The sequence below is a fragment of the Cladophialophora psammophila genome (genome assembly GCF_000585535.1).
Source record: "Cladophialophora psammophila CBS 110553 chromosome Unknown aczJe-supercont1.29, whole genome shotgun sequence".
NCBI lineage: Eukaryota > Fungi > Ascomycota > Eurotiomycetes > Chaetothyriales > Herpotrichiellaceae > Cladophialophora > Cladophialophora psammophila.
Window position 1 is genome coordinate 37,720 of NW_006912950.1, and position 16,592 is coordinate 54,311.

General features: G+C 50.0%; 6 protein-coding genes across 6 annotated transcripts; 4 read left to right on the plus strand and 2 right to left on the minus strand.

Moving 5' to 3' along the window:
• Positions 1-573: 573 nt before the first annotated feature.
• A1O5_11818 (uncharacterized protein) lies at positions 574-1,982 on the minus strand (the record flags this gene model as incomplete). Its single annotated transcript, XM_007752388.1, has 3 exons — positions 574-801; positions 847-1,016; positions 1,061-1,982. Coding segments are annotated over 3 exons (1,320 nt in total), but the record flags the coding sequence as incomplete, so codon positions are not given.
• A 388-nt stretch (positions 1,983-2,370) lies between these two features.
• A1O5_11819 (uncharacterized protein) lies at positions 2,371-3,482 on the plus strand (the record flags this gene model as incomplete). The annotated part of the gene is made up of 3 exons (XM_007752389.1): positions 2,371-2,592; positions 2,640-3,141; positions 3,190-3,482. 3 exons carry the CDS (start codon positions 2,371-2,373, stop codon positions 3,480-3,482), a joined length of 1,017 nt encoding a protein of 338 aa, XP_007750579.1.
• Positions 3,483-3,826: 344 nt separating this feature from the next.
• Positions 3,827-4,288, plus strand: A1O5_11820 (uncharacterized protein; the record flags this gene model as incomplete). Its single annotated transcript, XM_007752390.1, has 1 exon — positions 3,827-4,288. The coding sequence occupies one exon, from the start codon at positions 3,827-3,829 to the stop codon at positions 4,286-4,288; it is 462 nt and encodes a 153-aa protein (XP_007750580.1).
• A 2,914-nt stretch (positions 4,289-7,202) lies between these two features.
• A1O5_11821 (uncharacterized protein) lies at positions 7,203-8,973 on the plus strand (the record flags this gene model as incomplete). Its single annotated transcript, XM_007752391.1, has 3 exons — positions 7,203-7,262; positions 7,324-7,929; positions 7,981-8,973. The coding sequence occupies 3 exons, from the start codon at positions 7,203-7,205 to the stop codon at positions 8,971-8,973; spliced, it is 1,659 nt and encodes a 552-aa protein (XP_007750581.1).
• A 217-nt stretch (positions 8,974-9,190) lies between these two features.
• On the minus strand, positions 9,191-12,165 carry A1O5_11822 (uncharacterized protein; the record flags this gene model as incomplete). The annotated part of the gene is made up of 4 exons (XM_007752392.1): positions 9,191-10,134; positions 10,181-10,543; positions 10,586-10,757; positions 10,804-12,165. The coding sequence occupies 4 exons, from the start codon at positions 12,163-12,165 to the stop codon at positions 9,191-9,193; spliced, it is 2,841 nt and encodes a 946-aa protein (XP_007750582.1).
• Positions 12,166-12,683: 518 nt separating this feature from the next.
• Positions 12,684-15,418, plus strand: A1O5_11823 (uncharacterized protein; the record flags this gene model as incomplete). Its single annotated transcript, XM_007752393.1, has 2 exons — positions 12,684-12,930; positions 12,984-15,418. The coding sequence occupies 2 exons, from the start codon at positions 12,684-12,686 to the stop codon at positions 15,416-15,418; spliced, it is 2,682 nt and encodes an 893-aa protein (XP_007750583.1).
• Positions 15,419-16,592: the final 1,174 nt, after the last annotated feature.

Sequence of the window (16,592 nt, forward strand, 5' to 3'; positions counted from 1 at the left end):
TCTCGAAAGGTGGCTTAACTTTAATAGGTGAAAGAAGTATGGAATTCTTATAAATATTAGCTTAGTATTTTATAAGCGACGCTAAGCTCTTTAAATTACTACGATATTCGGAAATACTCTAGACCGTGAGAAAAATTATTAATATTATACTTATATCTTATATTCTTTAAGCTTTATTTATACTATTAAGAATTTATTACTAAGAAGTCTAATTTAGTTAAGTAATAGAGTAGTAGCTTAAATATAAAGTCGCTTTTATACGAAGTCGTAGTCGTAGTCGTAGTTCGAAGATAATTCTATATAGTTAGATACTATAAATTAATAATAATCTCGTTATAATATACGGAGTAAAACTAAGAGCTAAAAATAGATTAAAATCTTAGCTATATTTTAGCGAATAATATTAAAATATATTATTTCTCTTCGTGACTATATTTACTATCTAAGCGAACGGTCCACTTAGCTTATTATTAGAATTATATCTTTTCTTAATCTCAGCCAGCTTATTGAAATTTATACTAAAGACCTAGTGAGTATTAGCGGAAGCTCCTAATATTAGCCCGATTAATGAGCTTTTACCTTCTTTAGGTCAATAAAATTCTCTATGAAGTTTAGAAAATAGTCGGCTCCTATGTGGCCGGGATGTATCTCATACGGCCCCTCTGCCATCGCTTTATATGCTAAAGCGTCACTCTCTGGCGAGCCTGGTATGACCCCTGTCCCTAATTGAAGATTGTGCTGGTTTCTGGTATGAGGCCAGGCGGAAACTAGGCTAGGAAACCCAAGCGATTGATAGACAGCCTATTGGCATTAGCCTGTAGAGGTGGCGCGTCGAGTAGTTCTTACCTTTTGCATCACTTCCATGAGGACATAAGTACCCATGACAAGTTTAGGATCCTTCTTCAGAAGTGCCAGATACCAATCCCAAGCTCGGAGTATTAAATTTTCATCGACGGCAGGAACTGTGACCCCTGCTGCCCACGTATTAATCTTCCCAAATGGGGCTCTTGATGCATCTGTCTTTAGTTAGAGATGTCTAAGTGAGAACAATGACACCTACCAAATTGCTGGTTGACTCCTCGAAAATTTAAGGTCTTGGTTAGATCAACGGCTCCGGGGATATCCAGTGCCCATTTAAAACCGTCTTTACTGCGGCCATGTTCTGGCCCGTTGGCATCGTATACAAAGATCGCCAGTCCCGGCTTCGGTTCCTTGCCTGCATATGTTCCTGCTGTCATGTCGAGGCAATATAAATGCAAAGCCATCTTTGCATCACTGCATCTTGAAGCAAACGCTGCAGTCTCTCGCGCAATATCCTTCAGTGCATCTGGGGCATATACGATCTGTCCACAGAATATCGAAGATGGATATTTGTAAACTCGCATCTTGAAAGCGGTAGCCACTCCAAACCCTCCACCTCCGCCGCGGAGGGCCCAAAGCAGCTCTGGCTCTTCACTCGCCCAAACATTGGTGCCATCCATCTTAACCACTTGGACATCAATCAGATTTTTTGGATCGCACGCAAGACCGTACTCCGAGCTCAGCCAGCTCTGTCCGCCATGAAGGATTGAGCCACCGACACCGACATAAGTGCACCTAGCACTGACTGACGCGTATCCCGGTGCATTTTCTTCTAGTTTTTGGTCGATCTCTCCCCAGCAATGACCCGATCCAAAAGTGACGGTCTCTTCATGCGGATCGAATTGGAACGACTTGAACGCGGAAAGTGAGATTAAAATGTCTCTGCTGGTAGCATTTCCGATACCTGTACAACGAATCCCAATGTTGAGGTCCGTTGTGTTCGCGTATGAAACCACTCTGCTCAACGCTTCCACGCTTTTCGGCGTGACCACAACTTGAGGGTGTTTGTTGGCCTGAACAGCCCATGTTCTCGACTGCTCTTCATACTCTGGAGATTCGGGGGTTACAATATCAGCTGGTGTCAACAACGCTAGAAGATTTGCGAGCTGTGTCTCCGCCATTTCGAGTTCTGGCAGAAAAAGGCAGTTGAGGAAGGTCGAACTTCAGTTCTGAGAACAGCGATTTTATTGTCATTCCAGAAAGTCTTAATTACGAGGCTGACGCCGCAGAGGACTGGCTGCCTAAAGTGTCCAGCCCAATGCGAATAATACCGCCACACTCCTTACGATCTTTACTGGGATGCCCCACGGAATTAGGCTTCGCTCAGAACCAGTTGAATCACGACGAAGAGGTACGGCGCCCCGTTCCCGTGAGTAAAGGAACTACACTGCCCTCTTGCCAAGCACCCTGTTACCTTCGCTTAGAAGTGCGGGTGGCCTCAGGATAAATTGAATCTCTTGGAATGCAGTCCTCCCAGACCCGTATGTTTCTCGAATTGATTGTTAGATCATGGCTTCACTCGTTGAAATCGACTCGCTAGAGGTCTTGGTCATTGTCGATAATGAGGTTGATCCCATATCCTCGTACCGGCACCCGGATGTAAAGGTCTCCGGGCAGTTGGCTGAGGTCGCGGCGAGAGCTCCACTACAGGACGGAACTAGGGGTGCCTCGAAATTTGAGATTCGCCTCGACAATGTCTGCTGCGGTGCGCATGGCTTATCGCTAATGATTGTAAGCAAGCTGCTTTTCGGAAATCGCAGCTGCTGATGATTATTTAGACGGCTGTCAGAGAGAGAAAGCGGCATACGGTCCTTTTCGACACTGCTCCTGAAGAACAAATCTGGGAACTGAATGTGAAGCGCTTGAGAGCAAAACTCAGCTCAGTTGAATGGATTCAGTTATCCCACTGGCACCGTGACCATTCGGGGGGCATGTTAAAAGCGATATCAATGATCAACGAGGCAAAAGGGAATACAGGTATTCCAGTTGACCTTCATCCAAATCGGCCGACATATCGAGGCTTCCTAGGCCCGACTGGTCCGATCTCACTCGAGAAGGATCCCACTTTTGAAGAGATCGAAGCTGCCGGGGCCAGAATTGTGAAGAATGACCAACCGCACGCGATCCTCGAAGACATGTTTCTTATCTCCGGAGAAATTCCCCGGGTTACTCCTTATGAGAAAGGCTTCCAGCGAGGGTTGAGATTCAACCCGGAGACCGGCAGCTGGGAGACCGATGAGTTAATTCTGGATGAAAGGTTCCTGATGTGTAATGTGAAAGGTACGAAGTCCATTATGTTTTCAGACCCGACACTGACAATGGTTATAGGGAAGGGGATCGTGGTTTTCACTGGGTGTAGCCACGCAGGAGTTGTAAATGTTGTCAAGAATGCTTTGCAGCTGGCTGGAGGGACGCTTCCATTATTTGCAGTCATTGGCGGTTACCATCTTGTCGGACCAAATGAGGCATTCATTAAGGACACCGTTGCAGAGTTGAAAGAGTTGAATCCTCGCATCCTGATCCCAGGACACTGCTCTGGGTGGAGAGCCAAGTACGAAATAGAAAAGGCGATGCCCGGAAGGCTAGCCCCTTCCACGGTTGGCACGCAATTCGTGCTATAACACGTAGATCAGCAGCAGGGCGTCAAACATCTTTGTGAGGGCCGCCATTTCAGCAGGGATGATAAAGCTTGCCAACATAGTCCAAGGCCGGGCGCGTAGTGGTGATGCGTCGATGGGCAAAAAATACTATTTATTCCTCTTCTCTCACTCCCTTTAGCCATTGTCACAAACCATACAATTACCTATCAGTCGAGGCCAAAGGTGAACGATGCTTTTAGTGGCAGGACGTGGTCTCCGGAGTTAGGTCGAAACCGGACTTATCGCACCATATCAGCAGAGATATCTTGCCAACCCGTGTTCAGCGGAATCTTGCCTTTTATTTGACAAGAATCAAGCAGATCAATATGGCTTCCCATCAACGCAGCATTGCCATTGCCTTTTTGGACACCTTCAAAGATCTTGATCTTGAGTCTAATCTTGCTCTAAGGAGCCCTGATTGCGCCCATACTATCGCTCCTGCAACGTTGAACTTCACTCCGTGCATGTCGAACGAAAAATGGGGAACCCACCTCTTGTCTTTGAAGAAGAAGATTTCAGCACTTCCAGTCACTCCCAAAGAGATATTCGAAGGAGATAACCTTGTCACCGTTTGGGCAACCAGCAAGGCGACGTTTCGCGATGAAGGAAAAGATGAGGACTTGACGGTGGACTGGAGCTATGAGGGAGAATACATCTTTGTCTTCACCTTCAATCAAGCTGGCAACAAAATCCAGCACATCCTTGAATTTATCGACAGCACAAAGGTTGAGAAGGTGCAAGTATTACTCCAGCGAGCGGAGCATAACCTGGCAGCAAAGACGGACTAGATATAGCACTCGAGAGGTTGCCGTCGAAAGCATGAACACTGCATAGGGAAGATATGACCGAATTGGTGAATGCACTTCATGCCGCTTTTTCCTAATCCATCTTGAGGTTCTTCCGTTTGCCGTTTGGCGATGCGGTTAATCGTCTCGAAGATCAAATGCTCCTTCCTGCAAGAGACCATCCACCATGCTGTGCGAGGACCCAAACTCGCGGATAAAACGAATGGTGCTTTCGCTCAGGTCGGCGGTTCCCAAAGCTGTTTGAGTAAGTCCTGGCGCCATTACCTGAACCCAGCAGGCCGTTGGGTCATGTATATATTTAGCATTGGCGCTCTAGAACCCCTGTATCGGTAGTCGTTATCACTAGTCAGCACTTGGCTATTTCTCTCCCGGTGACAAAGTCTGGCTCTGCTGTTAGGAGCCTCGATTGTAACGGTCTTCACGATCATGTCCATACGTCTCAGTCCTGCAGGAAATGGAAATTCGAGGTGTTGAGAAAGGATAATCCTCCTCGAGGAGCAAATTCAAAGTTGGCAGTTGATCCAGAAGGTTTTCGACCCCGAAGCAGTCCATCAACCAATTCTTGAAGATGTAGACCCTGGCCTGCAATTCTTCCGCGGAGAGGGCATGTCCCCGTCATCGATGCGGCTACTTTGATCAGCCTAATGTTAGCACACGTCCCCACTGTTGGGGGTTACGTGCTCCCGTTATACGCAATCAGAGAACCTCTCGCATGGAAAAGCTCAACCCATGGTACATAACTGTCAAAGGAGTTGACGATCACCCCATCAAATCGTGGGAAGATATTCGAGCTGAAAGAAGTTTCTTGAAGGACTCAAAAGGCTTTGCCTGTCAGACCAATTGGCTCTTCTCGATTGCAGGGCAACCGAGACAAGTAATCGTGACGTTCCGAAATGAGGCCGGCCATGTCTGGATGACCGGCGCGGTGGCAGTGCGTTCCACATAACACAGTTTTGGTCCTCACCTCAGGATTTGTATGCTTTTTAGAGGGTTGCTGACGAAAATAACACATTCTAGGCTGAGAGTATGCGAGATCGAATGGACTCGAAGTGGTGTCGTTGCTTTGGACGCGCGGGGCCAGACGCTATCGGTGCATACCGACAGAAACGTTTTGACTGGTTTGCAGCCCCTGACAGCTTCTTCCGCGACAGCGCCTACCGAGTACCTCGTACATTTTCCTGATTCATCAATTCTCTCAGGGTCGACAAAACCCTCAAACAGGACCTTAATACGTTCATCCTGTTGCCAGCAGAATGAAGCGCGAAGAGCTCCTGTATTCCCAGGGTCGTCGCAAAAGGTCTCTGAATTGGGGCAGATTGAAAGGGGCGCAGAATCTGTGGCCTGCTTCGATGACGTGTAAAGCTTTCCACTTCTGTCGTGGGAAGATTACCTGAACTCAAACTACTCTGCGTCTCGCAAACGAAACGAGCCCGGCAGAGATTTCTGAAGACGATGCAGATAACGTGTTGCGTCGACAAGAGAAGAGTCACTCTGGAGCATGAATCTCTGCGACTTCAAGGCTGTGTCGGATGCATGGTAATGCCACCTTCCTGAAGCTGCAGCCACTGGTCAGATTTTTCAGTTAACTCTTTAGCTGGCGTGAGACAGTTTTTCTCCCTGTGCGTCATGAAGATTGCAACAGCAGGCCTGTGATCAGGAAGAAAAATATCATGCCACCATGGCAAGAAGGGCAGGTTCTGAGAGTCGGCTGTGATCCAGCTGAGCCGAAACCTACGGGGTCTCATATAACCAAGGAGGCAAGGATACGCGGTACCAGAGGGCCAAAAACAGCAACAGCAAAGTGGCGAACCAGTAGAAGGGGGATATGCCATGAGCTTCGAAGCCTTTGGCCTTTCCAGATCCTGGGCTAAATTGCGGGGCGATCGGGAGAATGCAGAGCGACAAGGGGACGCTGACTCGATCGGCATGTCGTTTGGGGAGAGAATAAACTCCCAAAACGGAACCAACGGCCCATGAAAGTCATGAAAAGAGGCAGTTGGAGGGAGGCGGGAGGGGCACAGCACAGGCCACCTTGCCGCCGATGCCCTTTCGAGGCAATCAGATGAAGAGAGAAATAATGCCTGCCACCAGCGAGAGTTTCTGACGGAGTCGCTTGCCGTTCCCCTTGGGTCGTATTTCGTCAGCTTGCGTGCTCTGGCTGGTGTTGGGTGGTGCTGCGTCACCAGTATCCTTCGTGTGTGTGCATAGTAAGCTTTTTCTCACCACAACCCCCAACCGCAACCACCGCCACCGGCATCACTTGCCAAACCCTTGCATCCAGCTGGGTAGAAAGATCCTCGTTCCACACGTGGCAACCCAGCACTTTTCAGGAACGTCGCGATGGGCATTGGCCCTGGATTCAGCCCTCTCCAGTTTTTGCTAACCCCTGTTCGGCTAGCCATGCGACGTGCATGCTGGTCCGTTATCACTTCTGAACCGCTTGCGACGAGGCTCTCCAATCCTGGAGAAAATTCTCCATCTCGAACTGTGAAGCGCCCAAGGCTTGGGTACTGTGTTGCTGGTTTTGCTGGTTACGAGATTCCTGACACATTCGCCCGCTTGCGCCCCCATCTCACAGCCTGGCCCGCGGAGGAGATGCGACGCAACATTCCAGACACCCGCACCCCTGACTGAGAACAAGTTTGGCACGGTCACGACTTATCTGGGTGCACGGGAGTTCGAGCCAACAATACGCCGAAGGGCGGTCAAGTTAAATATCCAAGGGAAACCGCTGAACAACAGTCCCTCGAGAGAAAGGACAATCGGCGGCCTCTTCAGCTCTGTCACTGCAATCAACCACTTGGTGATGGGACATGCATCTCGCATCGTAAACCCTACCTCGTAGCCCGCATACCCATAGCGTCCTCCCCAAAACCACCTTTTTCCGCCATTCCGGATGGGCAACATTGGTCGTCCGAGCACGGGGTGTTTTCTGTGTCGCAAACGGAGGGTCAAGGTCGGCCACGCCGTGCCGGGGATCTAGGATCATTTCGTGTGCTGACGGATCATGACTCTAGTGTGACGAAGGCCGCCCCGGATGCCGCAACTGTGCGAGGCTGAAGAAACCCTGCCCCGGATATCGAGAACCCGGCTATAGTTTTATTCGAACGGCCATCTTTGTATCGAACCAAGCAGACAGCCCGGCTCCAAGGTCATCATCCTCAGAGAACCTTCCGCAACCAGCACACTTTCGGGCCAGCTCGACGTCCACCGAGGGCGAGGATAGCGATTCTGCCACCAGTGACTCGATCCTTCATTCAGCCTCACGTGCTACCCAACGGTTACGCCCGCTGAACAGTCTCTCTAGCGATCCAACTGAACAAGCAGTCTGCTATTCCCTCACACAACTCGATGCCAATTCGCGCGTGCTGTATGGGAACCATGCATTCAATTTCTTGCCCGAGATACTCTCAAACTCGGGGCGAGACTCTTATCTCTATGCCGCCATGCGATCAGTGGCAGCAATCAATTTGGCCAACCGATCACCCACCGTCGACATGCACTCCATTATTGAATCTGAATATGCGCGAGCCGTGTCAATGGTGACAGCTGCATTGGCAGATCCGGAACAGTGCTTGAAGGACGAGACCTTGGTTGCAGTATGGCTGCTTGGAATTAGAGAGGTAAAGTGGCTTGGCCTATTCTGCTCGTGAATTTATCTAACACGGGAACAGCTTCTGGCAAGTGTCAATGGACCACGCGGGAGCTCAGCCCACCAGACGCATGTCGATGGCACCTTGATGCTTCTGCGGTTACGCGGCGAAGAACAGTTTACCCGCCCTGAGGGTCGTCACCTATATCAAACGCTTCTTTCGGCCATGGTATGGGCACCAGGCAAGAACTTGGGGATGCTGAGTGCTGACCTGTTTCAGCACTGGAGGCCTCTGTTCGCCAGCGAAGAGCCATCCCCTGAATATCTTATGCTGGAATCACAAATACCAAAAGCCACCCATACGGTCCCGACTGCATCTTTGAGACTAAGAAATTTCTTCCACGGTGTCTCTAAACTCCGGGCCCGGATCAAAAATTTCCTTCTGATGCCCCAGAACACGTCCATCGACGGATTTCAAACGGTGGACTCTTACCTAAGAGCTGCAGCCAGACTGGAGGACAAGATAAGCGGATGGTGCGACATTCTCGATTGGCTTCCCCGTAAAGTATTGGTGGACACGCAGCAACGCCATCTGCATCGCACACCATGGACGTCCGGAACACTTTTTAGGCTGCACTGCTTCGAGTCTTGGGAGGCTTTCTTCCATTGGAACCGATACTTTGTGGCAAGAATCTGTCTGCATGCGGCCCTCCTGGATGCAATCGCAAATCTCTCGGGCTATCGATCAGGCTTCAACAGTGGAAATTCGACAGCTAACGCCAACGAATTGGTCATTTCACACACCACAATAATCCATGAGACAGTCAAAGACTTCCTCGGGACATTGGCTTATGCTTTCGGGGACGTGGATAAAAACGGCAAGATGCGATCCACTTCGACTGCTGTAGTCGGTGATGGGGCGTCGACCGAGCCGCGTGGCATTGATTTTCCTAGCACATTGCAAGTCCAAGCACCCTTATCATATCTGATTAGCTTAAAGTACCTCGGACACGGACAGCGAGAGGCCATGTTTCTGGCTCTACAGCGTATTCGGGCCGAATTTAGTGTACGGTGAAAATGGATTCGCAGAATTTAGACTGGAAGAAGAAGATGATGATATCCAATCTTACTAAGTAACGAAACAGATTAATACCCATAGCGTCCCATATTTGCCTTCAGCGATTCAATGTCTTCCAAGTAACCTTTTATGAGGTTAATTGGATCTTTGTTGCTGTTATCTGTACCAATGTGTCATAATGGATCGAGATGCACCACTTGCAATTCAAGGTGGCTCAGAACATATTATCTAAATCCAAATCATTGAGATCCATGTCGTTCCCTTGAAGGCCATAGAGAGCATCAAAGCTCATGTCCGCGTCGTTGGGGTCCAGGTTTCCCATGGCAGCGACTTCGTCAAGCACTTGATCGATCCCGTCAACTTGTCCCTGTTCTGTCTGTATATCCATCCCACCCGATACAGCTGTAGCAGCGTCGAGGTTAGGATTCGTCGTGTCCATATTTGTAAGTTGTTGTGTAAAAGTGAATGAATCCAAGCCCATTTCCGGCACGCCAAGAAGATCTGTGTACGCTTCGACTTGTCGGTGCAGACGAACGACCCCTTCAGCAGTCAATGTTTCCCCTCTCTTCAAAAGGCCCCCAAGGTCATTGTATTGTAAACGTAAAGCATCGCGAAGACCATTTCCCGCCATACATACGGTAGTTGTTAATGCATCAAGAGCGAAAAGGAACACATGGCTGTCGCTTAGCTGCAGGAGCACCCCAACTATGGCTCGCAAGGTCGTGTGAGGACCTCGAACTTCCACAGCACGGCTCACGAGCGCAGAAATGTCCCGAGAAGTAGATTGGTCTCCATAGTCCAAAGTGGCCGTAGAGGTAATCAGTGTCACTAGGCTATGTTGCAGTATGTCGAGGACTCCCGGGCCTGGAATCTCGAAGTCTCGTTCTGAAAAAAGGGAAAAGCCTGGACATTGGTTCAAGATCTGAAGGATAGGGTCGGCGTTAGTGTCTTGCGATCCGGCAGCCTTGAGGCGCATCTTCAGCCTAGGTGCGCACATTGCCAATATCGTGTGGTGAATATCTCGAGACTCTACCGATCCAGGTGGTTTTATCAGAACCTCCAACACCTTTCCAGCAACTGTGGGCTCATGCCGGAAAACTTCTGCAGCCCAGTTCATCGCCGATATCAAAGAGGGCAGCAAGAACGGCTCAAGAAGATCTATGATCAGTGAGTTCGTGCAACCCCTGGGAATTTCGGTACTTACAATCTAGGCCAGCTTGCAAAGAGTCATGGGTCAACTTTCCCTGTTGGTGGGCCGTCATTGATTGCCGGAGGAGAGTGGGAATCAAAAGGTAGAAGTCGTGCGGACTGCAATTAATAAACAGTTCATCGCTCAGACCCTCAGCCAGGTAAAGAGCATTGATCCAATTCCCCAGATGAGATTTTTTTTCCTCGGAGAGACTCTCTAGGCTTTCTTCATTGTTCTCCTGCTCCAGATATTGAGCCAGGAACCCATCCTTCTTGCGAATACCTAAGCTTGAGTTTGACAGCGCCAAACGAGCCCTGCTAATCAAGATCAGGAGAAAGACGGCTCCAAAATCGTCGTATACCGGTTGGGCCTCACCTTCTTCCAATTAGCGGATAACGGGTTCGGTGAGATCTTACTTACCGTGTATCTCATCCCAACGCCACTCGTCTAAAAGGCCGCAGAGAGGACCAAGGAAAAAGGAGGGGCGAACAAATAGAGCAATGCAATTGATGGCAGCAGGTCTCCGTAGGATTGCATTGGCGAGATCTCTGAGATATTGAGTTTCCTTATTCTGGCAATAAATATGCATGATCTGAAACTTATTAGAGCAGATCTCTCGGAACGAATAAATGACAGACCTCAACAACAGCCTGACTGATGAAACCCGCACTTCCATCGCTGCGGGTCAGCTCTTCCACGAGTTTCGGTCCTCTGATATGATTCACGTTGACTTGAGCCACAAGATCATCCTTAGCGTACAACCCCTTGTTCAAACCTTTCAGCAAATCCTCGCTTCCAACAAGCTGTGCAGCAACTTGTGCTGGTATCAAGTGATGCAAAGCACAGACGTGCAGAAAACGCGCGCCGGTTAAAAGAAGGTCTTGTGCTGAAAGTAATGGCATCACTTGATGCCATGCTTCGGTTATGGCTTGTTCGGTGCTAAAACTGTTGAATGAAGAAGCTGATATCATAGACAGAAGCGCCGGAAGCTTATTCTGGATGAAGATTTGACTCTGCTGCACGCACAAAGTTCTGGTTGGGGTGGTATGCTGGGCTTTGAGAATTGAAAACGAGGATGTAAAAATGTCGCTAAACATTGACTGGTAATCATTCTGGTGACGCGAGGAAAGCCAGTGCACGGTCCCACCATCGTCAATCGTCGAACCTGTGAAGAGCAAACCCTCGAGGTAAAGCATTGTGCCCGCTTTGGAAGCCACCAGCTGGCTATCTGCAATGGAGACTTGGAACTGAAGCGCTTGGATCTCGGAGCCTGGGGCTCGTGCATTGCCCGGTTGCGAGGGACTGTCATCAAGAAGGTTGATATGCTTCAGGACTGTGTTTATCCGTTCCATGAGCTGAGGGGAGAGCATGGAATACAATGGCAGACAGAGTTCAAATGCTTGCTTTACCGAAATCCCCAAGTCATTAACATGCCCTTGCTTGTTCTTCTGCCTCAAACCCTCGGGCGGCGACAAAGCTTCGAGTCCAGCATCAGTTGCCGCCATAGAAGCCATGAGAAAAGCGAGGAGTTCAATGGTGCCGTTGAGCTCCAGGCCTGAGGGTTCAGGATCTCCTCGTGAAGCCTGCCGCGCCAATGCGGAAAGCCATCTTGATGAGATCTGTAGAGCTAGTCGTGCTTCGGACACAGTGGTCTTGTATTTCGGCGATACAACCACCATAGTCAAATCTTGCAGAGTGTCATTGTAGCATGCAAGAGTATCCCGCGACGCTGGAAATTTCGTGTCATTCCACCGTTTTGTGAGGATTATCAACGCGTCAGAAATGGCAATAATTCCAGTGATTGCAATATAGTCGACGTAAAGTGAGATGAGAGGGTCTCCTGGCTGGCAAAAGAAATCTCGGCATTCAAGAAAGCCCAAAAATAATCGTTTGCCATCAATCTCGTTGTCATGGGACCGCAACAAGTCGCTAAATTGTTGGACAGAGATCCGACGAATGACACACTGGCGAGCTAGAGTCATCCACCTTGAGACCGTCATGATATAATGGTTGCTTTCACTTAACAGGGCTGGAGGGATACGCTGTAGCGGGCTTAATTATCCTTCATGTGCAAGAAAAAATTGTAATATTAAGAGGCCCTTGGTTTAGGAGTTGCACATGCGTAACCTTCCACTCGCCAAACTAACTCCCCATGGTCGACAGGGCGGAAACCAAATATGCGTGAATGTTATTAGCCCTATAGCGCAGAGTTCGTGGCAAACTCTGCATATGCTGCAAACACTGCAAACACTACAAAATACAACAACTCAGCGGATTACCTCATGTGTTGGACTTGGCATTGTTTTGCTTTAATCCTAACCATTACTTGACCTTTCAGTCCGATTACTCTTCACTCTTTGCGACGGCTTCCAGTCAGGACCGCAGGCGCCCCCAAGGTGATGTTGCTCCTAATATGCCATCCAGTCCAGCTATACCTTACGCAGTGGCAACCCCCATGAAGCCTCGAGCCCCTGCGCTGCATCGCTAACTAACCATTTTTTGACCCAAATTGCCAGCGATGGCCGAAGGTCGTTTTCGAATCAGTCCACTTCCTAACGAAGTTTGGAAAAAGGTCTCATCTTCCTTCGAAATCACCTCTCCAGAGCATGTCGTCGAGGGTCTGATGAGAAATGCTTTGGACGCCGATGCATCCACAATTGTTATTGAAGCGGAACTGTCAAAGGGTTGTCTCTCAGTCTGCGATAATGGAAGCGGGATCAACGAGGTGGAGTTCTCAGAGCAAGGCTACCTAGCCAAACTCCACTGTATGAAACAGCTTCATATGGCTCTTGACGCGAATCTGACTGGTGTTTTCCAGGCTCTTCCAAACTCAACGAATCGGATCCTACGTACGGTCGCTATGGTCGTTTCTTGTCGAATCTCTCCTTTCTGTCTTTGTTGTCTATAGCCTCTGAACATCGATCTGAACCGTTTGCAAATCGATTGATCCTACACCGTGGTGATGTGATCTGTCGCCAGCTGCGACTCAACAAAGAGGAGGTGGGGATTGTGCGACAAGGTACAGTTGTTACAGTCCACAATCTATTCGGCGATATGCCAGTCCGGTCCAAACAGTTGTCGCTGCGCTATTCTTCTTCGGCCGAGATTGAAAGAGCTTTTAGCCGGATAAAGGAAATGCTTGTTGGGTATGTGCTTGCACAGCCTCGCACAGTTGAAGTACGATTTTCCGTCAAAGGTGAAAGACAGCACAGCCTCTATTGCTGCTCTCCTACGTCGAGTAAAGGCCATTTCTCACTCGAGTCGACTATATCAACGCTATTCCAAGCTAAGCTCGTGTCATCTCTTGACACCAAGAAATGGCGCTCAGCATCTGTTCGCACGAGCCACTTCTGTATTCGTGCCGCTATCTCAATCGAACCATCCCCGTCCAAGACAACCCAGTTCATCTCTGTCGGAAAGTTCCCAATCCGGAGGGGGCATGGAATTAACTGTTTGTTTGACACCATTGATAGGCTTTGTCAGGATTCGAGCTTTGGGTATTTGGATCTCGAGCCTAGTATCTCGTGTGACGAAACCCGAGATCGGATATTCCAAGACAAGACTACGCAGTGCGCCAATCTGCAAAAGTGCGTGGATAGATGGCTTATGTTCCACATTCAAATCGACCCAAGATCCGGGGAATTTTCACGATCGCTCTGGGTTGAACAGTCTTCGGCAGAGATGCTACCCGTCATTGATCATTTGACCAGGGCAGTCGAGTCATTGGTCTCCAATTTCCTAGCAATATATGGACACTTGGCCGGTGCGGAAAGAAGCAGGTCGAGAACGGGACACGGTCGAACTAAACATGAAGAGGATTCTTGCCACCGACTGCATGTTGGGGAGACCGCTTCTGGAAACTCGCACCTTGCAACTGAGGCTCGGTATCTGAGCCACTGGCACCGCGTGAAGAGTGCTCAACCTTCAAGCGAAGATTTTCGCTATGGCTTGGGCTCGAGAAAGTCGGACAATCTTTACTGCATATCCATGCAAGCGTCCAATGGATGTCCGTCGTCCGGCACCCTCCGCGTTGATGATCTGGACCTTGGTGCTACAACCCGCGAGATCCAATTCGAGACTGAAAAGGAAACTGCCGCCGTCCTCCCTTGGATCAACTCGCGCAATGGCCAGGTCGTTTACCTCCACCCTCGCACCGGAGCAGCCATGCCTGTGTCTGCTCTAGACCTTGCACATTTAGATCGAAGTCGCGGATGTTCTACGCCAATACAGAACCAGACCTCTACTTCTTCTAATGACAGTGATGGCAAAAGGCCGCGAGCGAAATCGACACTCAACTTACACAGATATCTGCGAAGGAGCTCCCTCAATCAACCTGAGGCGCCAATCGCTTGCAGCATGTCCGAGGAGGTTCTGGGTGTATCTCGCAGACATGCCGGCGCCGGACGACAGAGTAACACTATTCTTGACTCACAATCCGTCATGAAAGGCTCTCTTTCCAATGCAATCGTTGTCCAGCAAGTCGACCGAAAATTCATCCTTGCCCTTCTCGCTATTCAAGATGAGCACGACCCATATTCGGCGGAGAGGGGGGAGAGGAGACTTCTCATCCTGATCGACCAACATGCCGCTGACGAAAGAGTTAGATTCGAAAAGTTATGTGGCGACTTCTGCAAGCGCACCTCAACAAACCTCACCAAACCACTGATCTTCGAGGTTGACGAAACGGAGGCCAAACTTCTGGAAGAGCAAAAAGATTATTTTCGGGGATGGTGCGTCAGCTATTACATTGTTGAAAATCCACAAGCAGAGCAAACTTCAGCATGTTCGCGCCGCCTTCATACCTGGAGAGTAGAGGTCACGGAATTGCCGGACCTCATCATTGAACGTTGTCGCGCCGAGCCGAAGCTTTTGGTTCATATCATGAGAAGCGAGATATGGTTAGGTGGTGCGCCGCGTCGTTCCCCGCTATCCCATCTCCCTGAGTCAGATGCAACGTCTTGGTGGTCCGCCATTGGGGACTGCCCGAGAGGAATGATCGAGATGCTTAAGTCTCGATCATGCCGTACGGCGGTGATGTTCAACGATCATTTGGACTCAAAGCAATGCCGCGAACTTGTGCAAAGACTATCTCAATGCACCTTCCCTTTCCAATGTGCTCACGGACGACCCACGTTAACAGTGCTGGCAGACCTTGATTGTGGGGATCATTATGGCTCCAGCATGGGTGCAAATATTGATCCCAGCATTGGCGCACTCGGATTTGGCGATGCATGGAGAGCTTGGGTCAAGTAGCCCCTTTGGATAGACAGTAGTACTCGTTATCACATACGGAGTACTCGATTTTCGCGGGTACGCATTACAATAGGAGGCTTGCTGCCTTGGTCTCACCCATTTTCCTTCGCTCCTCTCCCTCTGTTCGCTCGGTCCGCTCTGTCGCCGCTCGCTGTCCCAATGACGAGCGGCTAGGTCGGCTAGACCAAACGCAAGCGCGAAAATGACTTCGGAAACAATTTCGTCAGAGTCGCAAATGCACGGCGGGGGGGGCAAGACGCGTGCGTGATCGTCGTCACAAGGCCGTATCCAATGGGAGAACAGAACAGGCGGCATCCTGGGTGACTGTGCAGGGGCTGGCAGCTGGCCTAGACGGCATTTTTGACGAGCGGCTGGTGGTCTTTGCTGGCGGGCGTAACTTGAGCTCAGATTTGACATCAAGCGCCCAATCGTCGCTCGCGACGGACCTCCATCACACGCATCCAACTTCAAGCTCGAGGCCCCTTTTGGCCCTTGGTGATTCAAGGTCAGCCCTTGCCTCGCTTTTGGAACTCTGCAGCTGTGACGGGCGCGCACCTCTCGCACAAAGGAGGCAAAATGTGGTGCTAGCTCGTTCTTGGAACGGCACAATGGACTGTCGATTACGAGGTTTCGCCAGGACCGACGGGAGAAGGAGCCGGGGGGGAAGAGCAGAAGCCAGGCCGAGAGGGAAGCAAGGCACACAGCCACATACTTGGTCAGCCAGGTGATTTATTTGTATGGTGTTGCGCCTATTACTGGATACAGTGCTCCCTCTTGTTGCTTCAGAACACCCTTTTCGATCTCGTTCGCTGAAAACTTGTCTATCGTCTCTGTCGGAGAATGAAATACCTAGTACCGAGTATAGCTTCCTATGTCTCGACACACCACAGGAAGATCCTTCTCAGACAACTGCCGCCTAGGTTTCCGGTGGCCCGCGGCCCCATTGGGGGGAAAGCTAAAGGCTCAAGCAATTCGTTGGGTGGCCAGTCAGCGGCGAGAACGGAGCTGCAAGAAGGATGCGGCAGCTTTGGTGGCAGCCGGCAAGCGCCTTTTCCAAGCGCCCGGTGGATTTAGAAAGCCCCTTGACTGGCGTTGTGGAAGTCTCCCCGACCAAACACGCTCCTCGCTCTCCCTCACCCGCACCCTCACGACCCTACCCTCGCCCTCGCCCTCG